This window comes from Malurus melanocephalus, unplaced genomic scaffold, assembly GCF_030028575.1.
Source record: "Malurus melanocephalus ecotype Western Australia unplaced genomic scaffold, MMel_1.1 scaffold_90, whole genome shotgun sequence".
Classification (NCBI taxonomy): domain Eukaryota; kingdom Metazoa; phylum Chordata; class Aves; order Passeriformes; family Maluridae; genus Malurus; species Malurus melanocephalus.
Genome location: NW_026623322.1, coordinates 903663 through 919272, shown reverse-complemented (window position 1 = coordinate 919272; position 15610 = coordinate 903663). Strand labels below are relative to the sequence as shown.

Below are 15610 nucleotides of genomic sequence, written 5' to 3'. Positions count from 1 at the left end.
GACACCTGGAAACAGATTTTTCTTTTTATTTCTTTAAAATATTGGACAAGTACTCTGCTCTKTAATAAGAGGTCTCAAATCTGACTTGCATTTCTAGGTACATTTTAATTGTCAGTCAAGATGGATATCCGAGGTGCTGTAGATGCTGCTGTCCCAACAAACATCATTGCTGCCAAAGCTGCTGAAGTTCGGGCAAACAAAGTAAACTGGCAGTCGTATCTCCAGTAAGTAAAAACTTTCCACTTTTTTTTTTTATCCTCTTAGGTGTTAGACTTTTTGAGATTTTAGGCTACAGTGGAGCACTAGGTTGCAATGAAGAATGTCCKGTCTATGTGGAAGTAGTTGGAAAAWAKCTGCTTTAAATGGAAGTGGTTGTGGAAAATGTTCTCATTACCAGAAGGGGAACTTTGCTGTTGTCAACTGAGTGCTGTAATAGCGTGGTAAAACTGGCTGGGTTTTTTTTTCCTCATAATTCAAACACCAGTGTCAGTTTTACCCTTACGGGACGACTACTCAATTAATTAAAAAAGATTGCAGTAATAATTGTCTTATGTGTAGGTAGGGTATCTCTAYTGCTGAARTGCTTTTTGTGGAAATGCAAATTGYACTAGCAAAACTGGAATGGTAGTCCAGGAAAATAAGGGATAAGTAAAGGAACAATAATACTGGAGGACAGCTGAAACAAGGAAATTGGGGAGTAGGCTGAAATAAATACTTCAGTCTGGGGAAAGATGTGTTGTTGTTTCAGGCAAGCTCAGAGTTTCCTTTGGCATGAATATGATAGCACTAGGAGTAGCAAGAGAAATATTGTCYTAAGAGGACAGGGACAAGCTGAGGAAAAGATTTATGGGTGAGGTAGGAAATGGAATGAAGAAACAGACTTTCACTAGCCCTCTACACTCCGAAGTGAAATGCAACATTCTTCGAACCTATTTGTGACAGGTGTGTATGAAAAATATTGATCAACTACTATCTCCTGAGGATCCATGTGTAATAGCAAGTTATTCCATTGTTCATTGCTTTGTAACTAAAGTGGTAGAAATCTTCATGATTGTAGAGGTACAAACCATTGCATTGTCAGCAATGCTTTGTGAATATCAACATTATACCACTTAAAAATAGTGTTTTTTGAGATTGCTGTGATGCATATATAAATATCATTTATTAAAATAACCTTGCAGAACTGTACATATATTAGCTGAGAAATGCTAACGCAGTGGAAGCTTACTAATGACTACCTGCTTTGCCCTGTCCTGGTATTTCAGACTTGCTTATTCCATTGAATTGTGTTATTCTTTTCAATGTGATTGTATATGTGCTGAGTCTGGAGAAAGGAACTGATCTTCTGAGGAACTTTTTTTGGCTAGGCTGTTTTTAGGATGGATCAGTTCCTGGTTCAGTGTATAGTATGATACTCAGTGGCTTTGCAGGCATAAGAGAAAGGTTTGGGTGGTAACTTGATGGTGGCAGCTCCCAAACACTTTCCAAACATTCTAAGTGCTTTTGCTGTTACTGTGTGCCCTCTTCTCTGTTTGATTGATGTGTGTCCCAAGGGTACCTGAACTGCTGTTCCTGGGCTGTCCTAGTGGTGAGTGGACAGATAGTTTGCAGTTACTCAGGATGAAGGTGGGAGTACAGTTGCTCACTGTTCATGGAAGTGAATATGTGACTCTTTCACTGCCTCTCTAGTGTTTCTGCAGGGCTGGTAAGATTAATCTGTTGCTTTTGTTAGTATAGGGGATGGTTCTATTTGACAAGGAGTTGTATTTATGTAATATTATTTGTTTGACTGTGTGGTCTACCGTTAATAATATTCATTCATTCTTGGGATTTTCTTTCTCTGGTATTTTACAGGAAACAGGGAGTTTCGTTTGTGAATCTGTCAGAAAATTTTTATATTACTTCCTTTGACTAGAAGGCAGACTTCTTTTTCAGATTTTACCTGAAGAATTTGTTTTGTTCTGGAATCTATAGAAAGAAGACTATATGAATTAGCCAGTTTTTGGAGGGTATTGTGATGCATCTGGCTTTCTTTTGTGATCCTATGAGAGGAGGAGTGAGACTTGATGCTTGGTGTCCTTTGTGTGTCAATAACAGTGTGTCCTCTTTTTTACTGCTCTGAAATAAATTTTATCTTTGTGTCTTATATTTACTGATAACAGCCTGGCTGTCTAAGATGGCTTTAAGGATTGACTTAAATAGTGCCAGAGGGATTGTGGAGTATCTTGAAGATAATGAATTCCTTGGCTGAGGAGTTTATTTATAAATAGTTATTGAAAAACATCAGCAGAACTTTTGGTGCTTCTAAAGGAAATAAAATCATACCTCCTTTAGGACATATGCTTTTTGGATGTGATGATGTCTTTGAGGCTGAGCTTTAAGGGATTTCTTGGAAATTCAGTGCAGCTATATTGGTTCATTTCTGGAATGACGCGCATTATTAAATGAGTGGAAGCTACTTTCTGTAGGAATTTAGAGGCAGGTCAGAGTGGTTCAATTTGCTCTGATTTGTAGGAGGCAAATGGGGTTCTTGGAAGGACAATTCTCTTGAGCTCCTTGTTCTGACAATCTGTGCACTTACTGTGGTAAACTTGAGRATAAATTTATGAAGGTGTAACTTCAAATCAGCAGGGGTTTTTAAATTAGAAGAAATATTTTTGTTTTCTCTAAGTTAAGACCTCAACTCAAGTGTGACATAATTTATCCTTCTTAAACTAAAGATGGTTTCTTCAAGTACATAAATACTATAGATAGTATTATGTAGTTGAAGTCACAGAAGTTCACAAGAAAGTCTGATGAAATTTTTTTCCCCTCAGTATGACAGTTGTRTGCATTAAAGATTGCATCACTTGCCACAGCATTGGAGTCTGGGTCACACAGAAGGACATTCTGTAATTCTTTTTTGCTCTCTCTGTTCTTCAGTGCAAAAGTAAAATGGCTTACTGGTAGTTGGTCAGATTTCAGTAGCCTGATTTTTCTTGTAGAGCCAGTTCAAGCTAAAGATTAACTGACGTAGTTAGTCCATCTCTGAAGGTTGTAAGTGTAAACTAAATACCAAACTGCACTAACACATAACTGCTGACTTATGATGTTTTTTCTGTATACTGTTGGCACAAAAGTGAAATATTTAGTTATGAAATTGTATGTATTACCAGTTTGCCAGTGTGTTTGTTCACTTCTCCTTACAAAATTRGGCTGTGGAAAAAGATAAGTTATTTTCTGGTGCTAAAATTTACCTTTTCTTTGTATTGAATTCCAGCTGGGGTCTGTGTCTGAGGGAGAAAAATGAAGTAAGCTTACAACAGTGGAAGGTGATGTGTAGGTCTGCCTGAGTTCTGGAAACTAAATGTCATTGAGGCAATTAGTTCTGTATGGATTTTGCTGCCTTTGGATCTTGAGATTTATAGCAGTTTAGTGGTGTTGATGCCTTCTGTGACTTGAAAATGCAGTAAGTGTCCATTGTGCACTGTATGGTTGCTTTCAGCATTTGCCTCAGGGTGTCAGAATGCCAGGGAGGTGTGTTGGCTTGCTTGAAGCAGCTTTGGGTTTACCTTCCTAAGGTACTAAACGAGTTCTGTGGAAAAAGGAACTTTTTTCCAGTTTAACTTGCATCTTACTGCACTGTAGGTTTTCTAGATACTCAGCATTTGGAGTACTTTGTATTTAATCAGGTGGGATATCTGATAACTAATTAGTATGTAACTTCCCAAGTGTTTCCRAAGTCTTCACATGCATGTTTGTGAATTCTGATACTAAATTATCTATTCCATTTTCCTGGAGGTGGAGGAGCCTTCTAAAGTGATTTAAATATCTCAGAGTTTAAAAGTCAGTCTGTTAGAAGGAATGTAGAAATTTCCTAATTTGTAGTGTGGGGTTTTGGTTTGTGTTGTTTTTTTTTTTTTTTTTTTTTTTTTTTTTTCAAATCTGGTTGAGTCTTGTAGAGTACATTCGGTCTGTTTTACTGTTTTAATTTTCTAATGTTAAAACTGTTGAACAATTGGATAAATAGTGTTTCTGGGTGCATGCAAAGTACTGTAGGTACCTGGATAAAAGATATTATGCAGTGATGTTATGGCTTCATGTGAGTTCTTCACTCATGTGAGTTTCATTTTTGCAGCACACAATTTTTTTTTTATATTAACATCCCCAGAAGCAGCAGCAACAACAAACCCAAAACAAAAACCAAMCAAACAAAAATACCCTAATCTCTGTAGTGTCTTTTGTTAAATCRTTCAAACAAAAAAAGGAACAAGAGCTGCTGGAGGAAATGCATAATTAAAAGAAGGAATCACAAGTTTCTGAGTCATATTGAGAGATCAGGATGTTTTAAAAATGGTGGTCTTGCAAATTCATGCTTTCTAAATCTTAGAGTTTCAGTTTTGTTGGCTGTGGCAAGTGCTCTCAGGCACAGAGCTTTAGAGGTGCTTACTGGGGTCCTGGCCTAAACCTGTTATGCTCAGACAGGAAGAAAAAAAAAARGAAAAWTYMWKKKKTKRRRWWAARRRRWTYYWAWWRGRMYKRAAARRAARGRRRAAAAAAAAATTAAGGATTAATACTAGATCTGGAACTGTACCAGCTACTCAGAAGAATATTAACTATCCCAACTGAAAYCAAGACACAGTTGAAGCTCCAAGTGACTTCTGTCTTGGGAAGAGACTGTAGACACATCCTGGAAAGTAAATTAAATGGCTGCTAGGAAGAGGGAAGGAGAAAGGCTATGGTTACTTGTTTGCTAAAAGGTGCTGGGAAATTTCTGTTGCTTTGAAGAGGTGTTGAAGAAAATGTGTAATAGTGTCATGGGACCCAGTATCAGCTGAGGCTATTCTGCACTTTCTCATGTTTTTTATTTGGTTTTCCTTCCCTCTGCCCCTCCTACTGGTTGTTAAGGTTTACTGTATAATCAGTTACTTCAATTTTAAAATAAGATGAAAGGAAATAGATGCATTTGAAATTACTAAAACTATTAATCAGATGTATGAGTTCCTTGATAAAATATTAACAGCTTGTTTAAAAAGCTGTCAGATCCCTTGTAATGTTTTGTATGGGTTGGAAAGTGTCTTTTTGAATGGTGCTAACAAAGCAGTAAAGAGTAAACTTTAATGTCTTGTTTTTTTCTCAAGGCAATATCAGTCCCCACATTTTTTTTCTTTTTTTTCCCTGTGGTCTAATGTAGGATAAAAGCAAAAGCTTGAAAGCTTTTTTCCTTGGCAGACCTTCTATAATAGCTTGGCTGTGAAGAAGTATCTCTCATCATGGGCTGAGGCTTTCTCCRACATTAAAGCTGAAAATTAACGGGTCATCTTATGTCCTTTTTGAAGTGTTTTGTACATCGCAATATTCTTRCAAACAAGCAGCTTATCTGGTTACTTTTGTATCAGTATGATCCACGAGTCTCTAGCTTGGTCRGTGTTACCTGAAGTGAAAGAGGCTTCTAGTTATGGGTCATTAAATCCAGTATTTGTGACATACGAGTTATCCTCATCTTTYCATAATCATTCAAATTCATCCTTAATAGGCAAGAAAAAACATACGTCAGTCTAAAAGGCATGTGGTAGCAGCATGGTCATCACTGGCTAATCACATATAATCAATCTATAATTAGTTAAGTTTTCGTAGAAGCTGGGCAAGGACTACCCTACCACTGGCTTTATCAATCTTCCRTCTAGTAAACCTTGATTTCAGTGCATATGAGGATATCTCTATCAAAGCAGCTGGAATACAGGAAAGCACACRTGGCTCTGGACTACTTATAGTAAATAGGTAAAAGATGGCTTTGTGGTGAGGCCATTCTCAAGACATAATCATTTAAGTAAGGGGAAAGATAGCACATTGTAGGTCTTATTTCTGTGTTTCAAGAATCCAGGTGAGCCAGTTGRAAAGTTTAAGTGAACACTTCCTGTGAAGTTTACGATTAATTCCATGTAACCTCTAGTCATGGAACATCTGAAAACTGACCTTGAATATGGAAAAGATGGATGAAGAGTCCATGCTTCATAGCTTTKCAAAGTGGAAGAGGTGTTTCAGTGGAAATGTTATGAGTCTCAGAAATAACTGAAGCAGGAATGTYTAATGCTTTCATTCCCTGTGACTTTTGTACTGATGATGATGTGCATGAATTTCTTCTTTCCTGAAGCCCTCCTGGTATTATGTAGCAAAGCTAGTCACCTATTAAAATCTTGGATAATTTTAGAACTACTTGATTTAAAATTAGGTTTTTTTACCTGAAGAGTACCTGATAGTACCGTTTTGACAAGTTTTTTAATTCTTGTGATGTGAAGTTTTGTATTATAACAAAAGCCCAGTACTGTTCTGCAAGTCTGTCTGTCTCTTCAGCTGAGTCAACAGCTTTCTGAAATAGCACTCATGATGGCAGTAACCGCTTGAATTTTAAGTTGAAGAGAAGATTAAGTAGACATTTGTTAGCTTATGAGTGTAGTGTCCACAGCAGTTCATTATATCTAGTCCCTTGCTATGTGTTTGGATGAACTTGCATGCATATCAGTTTTTAAACTCTCAGGAAAAATTSAAAATGTAATTAGTGAAAGCTAAAAATTAATTAGGAACTATGATCTCTGTTCTCCTTACAATTTTCTTCAGTGCTTATGACAAACTTAAAATAGCAATTAATTTTGTTTTTCAGTACTTATTTCTTGGTTGGATTAGACTGTTATTCTTGTTACRTATTATAATTTTGGCATTACATGCCAGCTGTTTGTATTTCAGTTCTTACCACTGACATTGCATTCAGACCGTGGAAGTTAAAAAGTTATTTAGGCAGTGTTGTTGATCAGAGGTGATGCATAGGGAAGGCTTTAGAGAGATGATYGTATTGTTAGTTTCAATTCTTTGTACATGAGACCTTTTGCAGAAAGGAACTCGATATATTTACTGTGGGATACAGCATTGTTTAAGTGATACTRTTGATAAYGTATCCCATCTGCCCTCGTAAGACMCCACCTGAAATGCTGCATTCAGCTCAGGTCCTCAGCACCAGAAAGTCATGGACCTGTTGGAGCAGGTCCAGAGGAGGGCCACAGAGATGATCAGAGGGTGGAACCACAAAATCAAGCTGAGGGGGCTGGGGTTGTTCAGCCTGGAGAAGAGAAGACTTTGGGGAGACCTTCCAGTACCTTAACAGGACTTATGAAAAGGAGAAAGAGGGGTTTTTGGCATGAGCAGATAGTGACAGGACAGAGGGCARTGGTTTTAAACTGAAACAGGGCAGGTTTAGATTAGATATTAGGAAGAAATTCTTTATAATGAGGTTTGGGAGACACTGGATTGGGTTGCTCAGAGAAGCTGTGGGTGCCTCATGCCTGGAAGTGTTCAAGGACAGCTTGGATTGCACCCTGAGCAATCTGATCATATGAGTGACATTCCATGCCTAAGGAGGGGTTGGAACCAGATAATCTTCACAGTCACTTCGAACCCAAGCCTTTCTATGATTCTATGATACCTCAAATTGAAGAACACCAGGTTTGTGTGGTAAATTGATATTGGCTGGTCACCTGGTGCCCATCAGGACACACTTCCTCCATCAAAACAACAGGGGAAAGAACATGACAGAAAGCTCTGGGGTTGAGGTGTAAGGACAGGAGATCACTCATCATGCCATCATGGGCAAAAGGCTCTACTTTGTGAAATTTAATTAATTGCTGATGAAATGTAGTAGGTTAATAAGAAAAAGAAAAAAAAAACACCTCCCATCCCCTCCCTTCTTCCCAGGCACAACTTTGCTCCCAACTTCTCTGCCTCCTTGCTTGGAGTTGGTGTAGAGAAATGGGGTGTGGTGCTTATGGTCAGTTCATAACAATCACGGTGCTCCTTCCTTCTCACACTCTTCCCTTGCTCCATCATGAGGTGTCCCACCCATGGGTTATGGTCATTCACAAACTCATCCASCATAGATCCTTTCTGCAGATTACAGTCTATAAGGGGTGGACCACTCCAACGCATATCCCCCTTCAGGTCATAGGTCCTTCAAGGAAACCTGCATGGACTGCAATTTCCTGTAAGGCACATCTGCCTGCTCCAGCATGGGTGTCCTCCATGGACTGTAGGTGGGACTCTGCTCTGCTGGGGATCTCTGTGGGCCGCAGGACTGCTGTCTCACCGTGRTCTTCACCACAGGCTGCAGGGCAATCTCTGCTTGGGCACGTGGATCGCCTCCTCTCCCTCCTTGTGCCCTGACCTGGCAGCCTGCAGTGTTGTTTCTTCCACATATTCTCAGTCCTGTCTCATGTCTGCTGTTACACAGCAGTTTTTACTCCATAAATATGTTATCACAGMGGTGCTACTGTGGTCACTGTGTGGCTCAGGTTTGGCCAGCTGTGGGTCTGTCCTGGAACTGGCTCTGACATGGGGRCCGCTTCTGGTGTCTTTTCATAGGAGCCACCCCTGCTGCTCCCCACTAACAAAAGTGGGGAGCATGTGAACCCAGTACAGTTATTTCCAACTTACTGTTCATGCTACTTATGATTTCATGTTTTGTTTTTCAGAGGTCAGATGATTTCAGGTGAAGACTGTGAATTTATTCAAAGATTTGAACAGAAGAGAAGTCCAGAAGAAAAACAGGAGTTGTTGCAAACAGAAGGCAATCAAGTAACTTTCTTTTAATGGTGTCTCTTTTGGACAGGAGGATGGAAGGAAACTTTCATACCAGCTCTTGTTTTATTGTTGGTTGTATACAGTTGTTATGGAATAAGTATGAAGTTTGCTATTGGGATTGTTTTATTTTTCTGTAAATATAGGTTGGATGTTACTTCATTATTTCTAAAAYGTACTAAATAATTGTTAAATGTCATCTGACTTTGGCTCTGTTGTGGGCTGAGCTAGCTCAAGTCTTTCCTCATCCCAGTTTACTGAGTCATGCACACTTGTACTTGTCACTTTTTTTTAGCTTTTTTCTTCATAGTTTGAGGGCAGCTACCACCAGTAAGATTGTTGTTTAGTTAGCTAAGCAATTCTAATTTAGTTACATTATAGAGTCCACTGACTGCTAAGGTGGATTTAGTTAGACRTGGTGTCTTGTGYYATTTTAGACATGGTAAGATATGAGACCTCTGCATTGGACAGACTTAATTCAGGACTGAATCAGCCCTTTGCTCTTATGGAATCCAGTCAAGATGACCAAAGACTCTTTAATGCTATTTGAATCAGTGCAATCTCAGCCTGAGGTTCTAGCACAGAATGCCAGACATCAAGCAGATTGTGGGAGGCAGGGAGGAAGGTGAAGAGTTGATGCATTCAACACACAAAATTTTCTAGCCATTTTCTCTACTTCAATTTTAGACTGTTTGTTTTGGTTTTTTCTTTTCTCTCCAAACTGTATTGTGTTACTGTTATGTAATGGATCATAGTTTATATAGTAACAAAAACATATGAGGTGTACCTTATCTGTCACTATAATATATATAATAGATATATATAATTATGATGTAGCAGTTCAGAGTTCCAATTTCTCTCAGTTTTTGTTGAATGTGGTGAAGGGGAAGGAGGAAGTGTACAAAGTAATGTTGTAACTATTTCAGCCTGTTGCTGAAATGGTAACATTCTTCAAAGATGAACAAAGATTTCTCTACAAAGTATATAGTAAGTCARCAGAGTTACCTGTCTTCCTCTCTCTCATTCAAATTGCTGAAACTTTTTTTGTTCTGTGTCTGACTTAGTGGCGGTTCTATCAATTTACTTGTTCTTCTCACTACCATAAAAATAAGGATGGTGAGGGAGACTTTTCTAATCTGACTTTCAACAAAGCATGTTGGTGACTTTCACTAGCGAGTACTTATTTCATTCGAAAGCCATAAAACAATTTGTAAAGGGTAACAATAAATGTGACAGAAAATTTTCTTTGTGAGATAATGTCAAATGTATTCATCTCTTACTGCAATTAAGTATTGGGATGCTCAATGCTTATGTAAGAYTTAACTGTGAATTAATAAGGTCTTRTTTTATATTATCAAAAGGAATGAAGACAATTGCTGAAATTAATTTTAATCTCTCTTATTTTTCTAGTGTGCTAAAACATTTATAAACTTGATGACTCATATCTCCAAGGAACAGACTGTTCAGTACATTCTGACTATGGTTGATGATATGCTGCAAGTAGGTCAATAATCTGTATTATTTTTAAGTCTTTAAATGCATGCTTGAATGTTTCCTTAGTGTAATTCATGTATCTTCAGTGTTTGTCATACAGTGTTAAAAATACTACTTTGCATTTTCAGATCTTGTTTTCRGAGATTACATGTTAGACTTAAAGTTGTAAGGTAACTTAGTCTTGTAATAAGTTCAAATTCTAAAGATAAAACAAATTTGTATGCWCGTTGTTGGTTCTCAACTATGTTTATTCAAAACTTGGATGTTAAGGCTAATGTTGCATAGTGGTTTCATTTTATGTGATGCTTATTTGCAAAATTCTTTTCTAAATACTTTTTATATTTGCTRTATTGACTTTATGTTGTGGTAGACTTGTCAGTGTTAGATTAATGGTTGGATTTGGTGATCTTAAAGGTCTTTCCCAACCTAAATGATTCTAAGAGTCTGTGACTTCTGACCTCAGCCCTTTCCTGTGATGTAGGGAGGATATGACTTCTCAGTTGAAGTTGTTGAAGCTTTTGTTTTTGAAGGTGTTAATTTGGTCACCCTGAGCAAAAAGGTGGAGTTTCTGCAGCTTCAGATTTCCAACATAAGTTGTTTAGGACAACATGTTGTGAAATCCTGCATGGTTTAATATAAAACAGGAACTTTTTATTCAATGTAACATCCAGCTCTTTGTAGCTATGGACAACAGTGGCTTATAAGAGTAGGCTATTAAACTTGGTCTCGGAACTTGTGAGGTGACTGGGACAACTCAAGAGGAGGTTTTACTCAATCAAATAATCCCACTTTTACATTTCTTGTAGGAAAGTAGACTAACAGAAGGCATTTGGAGTGGTGTAACAAGATGGGCTGTGTTCTGTGATGCTTTTTCCCGATATTCCCGTAAACTATCCGTGTTTGATAGTTTCTCTTCTCCTGTTTTATATTTGATACAAGGTTACAGKGAAATGTGTCTAGTGCTATTGGTTTAGGGTATTGCCCTAGGACATGAACAATGTGAGTTCTAATTCCAGCTCTCACAACTCAGTATTTCAACAGGCAAATTGAAAAGCATGAACCACTCCACAGTTTGTATAACGTGGGATCTGTGGTGATCTTTCAGGTGCCTGTCTGCACATCAGAGCCCTGAGTGCCCTGACATCTAGGATAATAAAGATAATAGCTAGTGCTGGTGGCAGCAATTTRTTCATCTGTAGCTTGTTCACTGTCTTTAGTTTTACTTTTTTTTCAAGTATGACACAAACATCGAGAAGCAGAGAGGACAAAATTGAGCCTCGATGTCATTCCTTGATTAGGRCACTTAGTTGGGAATACCATCTTTTGGTCTATGAATTGGATGACAAACTTTGGTTCAGTGTGTGAGGACTCTTGTTTATCATAGCTACTTTTTTGAGGAATGGGTCTTACTTTCTGTGCACAGCATCAGTGGCCAGAGAAGTAATCATTTTACCTGCCCGTCTTTGGAATTTCTTGTGAGTGTCCATAGGTCTTGTTTTGCTAATGTGCTTTGGTGTTAGCACATAGTCTGTAGCTACAGTATGTGATAGTTGATATMATCTCCTGTGCTGTGGAATTAATACCTCACAGGTAAAGGCTTTCACTGGCCCACTCTTGAACAGATGGAATAGTTCTAGGTAGTCATAGAAAATAGTTTTGAGTAATCTCTTACTTGCTATATTGTTTCTGTCATAAGTGGTCAGATGTATGTGTTTTCTTGACTTTATAACATGGCTGTATTTTGGGCCTTACCCTGCCACAGCTGTGGCATGTGTGGAATTCTTAATGTTAAACATAATGGCTTTAAATTCTCCAGGTTTTATGGTGATACTGGAGAACAGATATGTTGGTGCACACTGCATATTTGTTTTTCTTTGAAGCTGAATGYCTTTTTCACTTTAGAAATCCTGCTTCAGTATCTGAAAGGCTGCACTGACTTTTGCARTGCTGTGTGTGATTGCATTATTCAGGGATGACTTGCTGCTGGCACAGAGGGCTTGTGTTCAGGCATCCACGTGGCATTGTCTCAGAGTTTCCTAACCTGTGACATCTCCACTCAGAAAGGCTTAAACAGGACTTCTGTTTTGTTTTGGTTGTGTTCAGGGAATGGAACATACTGCCAGTGGTGCTTTATAGACCCCTGGTTGCACATTTTCGGGGTGTAAGGTTCTTGTCAGAGAGCAGCATATTGGCCAATAATGGTGTGACTGAGTTTATGGCAGGGTCTCTGCAGACTGCCTGGGTACAAGAACCCACAGTATCAYARAATCRTRGAATRGTATGGGTTGGAAGAGGMCCTTGAAGATMAYCTGRTTCCAGTGCCCCTGCCATAGGCAGTGACACTTTCAGCTAGACCKGGTTACTCAAAGTCCCATCCGACCTGTTTTTGATTTCCAGGGATGGGGCATCTCTGACTTCCCTGTACAACCTGTTSCAATGCCTCACAATCTTTTCCTAATATCTAAACCTATTCCCAGCTTGAAGCCATTWSCCCTTGCCCTGTGAATATATGCTCATATAAATARTCTTGCCCTGTTTTTCCTGTAGTGGGTATGAAGTCTCTGGTCTTTGTCTGACTTGCCTTAATTCAGTACCTTCAAAGATTGTAAGCAAGAAATTGTTCAAGGACATGGCCTTTGTTTGAGKCATGGTGCCATTGACTGTGAGTAAAGTTTGCCTTGAGAAAGTATGTTTGCTGCAGTTCCATGAGGTGAATGAGTATTTGAAGCTGCTTTTGACAGCTGAAACGTCTAGAAGCTATCACAGTATCCAGCTTTTGTGTGATAATGACTGACTGTGGTTCTTCTATTATCTTTCTGTGTTTTTCTTGAGACGGTAAACATTATGCCRGCTGTGTTTTGAGCTCACCAAAAGCCTGCTTGGGTGTCTAGGATTGTCCCAGCAGTTCTACTTACTGATTTGATGATCTTTCTAAGAAAGATTTCTTTTGAGTGCTGGCAWATGTGAAATTAGTGTGGTGTTTACCTTACAAGAGTATTGCTATTCTGCTTGCTTGTGAAAGTGGAGAATGTTAGCATAATGGCATTCTTGGGGAAACATTTCTTATGCCCTTCATCTGATAAATTCCTGGAACAATTTCTTTGAATTAGTGACCTTGTCACACTGTGCAGTCTGTTATTTATGAAATCTTTAAGAACCTACACTATAGTTGGTGCAGGTAGYGGTACCACCAGAGTGAGCTTCATTRTGCTTCTTCAGAAATGACAGCTGCTAAATTATTCAGCTGTTGATGTGAGAGCTTCAGGATTTTCTTTTTATCAGTGCAGTCAGTAGCTTCCTAGGAAGGTGCAACACTATATTTCAGGGCTGTGAGGAGTTTTCCCCTCCTTCCCTTCTGTTTTGATCCTACACCTTAACAGCAAACCAGACAAGTCTTTCTGACTGACAGCATGTTGAAATTATTTCGGCATTTCTGCTTCCAGACTTGTCTGTCTCCTCCTGAGTTATGTTGTAAACTGAGCTCATTGATCGGGTACGTTTTGATGTTTTTTTAGCTAGACTGATTAGCACAAACAGTTGCTAAACAGGGATTTATTTGATTGAACTGCCATTTCTCATCAAACAACCCCTCACAGAGTAAAAGCTCTCCACCAAAGGCTCTGTGTTCTTGAGATCTTACTTTTTTATTTCATAGTTTGAACAACAAATGTTGAGAAATTGCTGGATGCTTTTTTACACATGCCATGTAGAGAATGTGTAGTTGTAAAGGTTATAATTGTCAGATGACTGGTGACATCTGAGCTTTCCCTATCAGTGATCAGGGCAGCAATTTGCATCCCATGTGGTGCAGTACTATTGTGGCTTAACCCCAGCTGGCAGCTAAGCACCACACAGCCAGCCACTCACTCACTCACTCACTCATGCAGCAGTGGAATGGAGATGAGAATTGGAAAAGTGAGCATATGGGTGTTTTGAGGTAAAGACTGTTACTTTCAAGGAAGGGTTGGTTGAAGCTCTGGTGCTTAGTTGGATGCCACTGTTTGGATCATGGATACATTCAGGTCATCTTGTAATGATCTTTTTCCAGCCAGGAAGCTTGTCTAGCTAGTTCTTGGTCCCTAGAGTTAATAATAGGGTGCATAATTGATGGAGAAAAGCCTTTCTAGCTAGTAGTGTTTGAAAATTAAAATGTCTAGATAGCAGAGACTGAGATATTGTCCTTTTGTGAGTTTGTTTACTTTCCTTGRTAGGAGTTGTGTACTTGGTCGCAGTAGTTTGACTTCTGTAGGGAGACATCTCTTCAGAAGGAAAGCTTCCAATTCATCAGGATGGAAAGTATATAAAAATGCTTGAGGAAAAGCAAGAATTCAAATGTGAGATTTTTTTGGGGAGACTTCTATATTCTAGGGTATTAGAAAACAGCTTTTCTCTCTCCTTCAAGATTGTGTGGCCTGTTCTCTGGCCTTCTGTAAGGACAACTTTAATAGCTGCTTTTCATAATGATTATTAGGGGAAATACTGAAAGAAGCTGTCCCCAGTGCTCATATTCAGGTAGTTGTGGTCTCTTGTGGCTCAGGGTGGAAGCTCTGGAGAAYAGACTGCTGAACCAGTTGCAGCCTCAGGGAACTGAAAGGCAAAACTGGTTCTCGCCCCCAGAGTTGCACTTGTAACACAAGTTGAACAACAGGCTCTTGTGTGGAAGTAGAAATATATGGAAAACTTTGTATGCTTAATCAAGCATAATTGATCGGATGAAGAGTAGTGTTCCTCTTCTAGAATGACAGTATTTAGCTTGTTTCTTATTTGTCTTACTCCACTTGCACATTCCAAAGGTTATATATGTTTTTGCTCAAGCAGGTGTTGGAATACTGGGATRCAGCTAGGGCTTCAAGTTTTGTTTYCCTCACCCCAAATTTCTAATCTTAACATTGGAGTGCTGAAATGAACTCTATCCACAAGTAATTGTCTAAATGAAAAATTTCCATGGGCTCTTGCAAGCCAGGATACTCTCTGATCGTCTGTGCTGACTTAACGAGGAACAAATAACTGCTTTATGTTGAATGCTTTTACAGGACTGTTATCTTTTCCTCTCTTAATTTTTACAGGAAAATCATCAGCGTGTTTGCATCTTCTTTGATTATGCAAAACGTGGTAAAAACACTGCATGGTCTTATTTTCTGCCGATGTTGAATCGACAAGATCTCTTCACTGTGCATATGGTAAGTTTTAAATGAATTTGTCTCTGAAGAAGATAGAGGAAAGTGCTGATTCTATTTTTTTTTTTCCAGGAGATGTTGGAATTTGAAGCTAAGCTTCTGCCTGGACTGCAAAGTTTTTGTTTTTSAGTCTAGACAAGTAATTCTTAATACAAGCTTCACCTAATCTCATTTTAAAATGCAAAGTTATATTGTTTATTGACATTGGTTTATTTCTGGGAGATTAGAGCAGACTGAAAAAATTCAGAAATGCAGGGATTTTAGCATTAAGTACAGTAAAACATACCTGAAAAACTTTTATCACCACTGCCGGTCAATGCTGCATAAATATTAGA

General features: G+C 38.6%; 1 protein-coding gene across 2 annotated transcripts in view; it reads left to right on the top strand.

Moving 5' to 3' along the window:
- The window catches only part of ATP6V1H (ATPase H+ transporting V1 subunit H), a 45758-nt gene that overhangs the window by 1403 nt on the left and 28745 nt on the right, over positions 1-15610 (top strand). For both annotated transcript variants that reach the window (XM_057368321.1, XM_057368320.1), the window contains exons 2-5: positions 98-224; positions 8499-8601; positions 10015-10104; positions 15165-15278. In XM_057368321.1, coding sequence (XP_057224304.1) covers positions 121-224; positions 8499-8601; positions 10015-10104; positions 15165-15278 — 411 coding nt within the window. In that variant the 5' untranslated portion in view covers positions 98-120. The remainder of the gene's footprint in view (positions 1-97; positions 225-8498; positions 8602-10014; positions 10105-15164; positions 15279-15610) is intronic.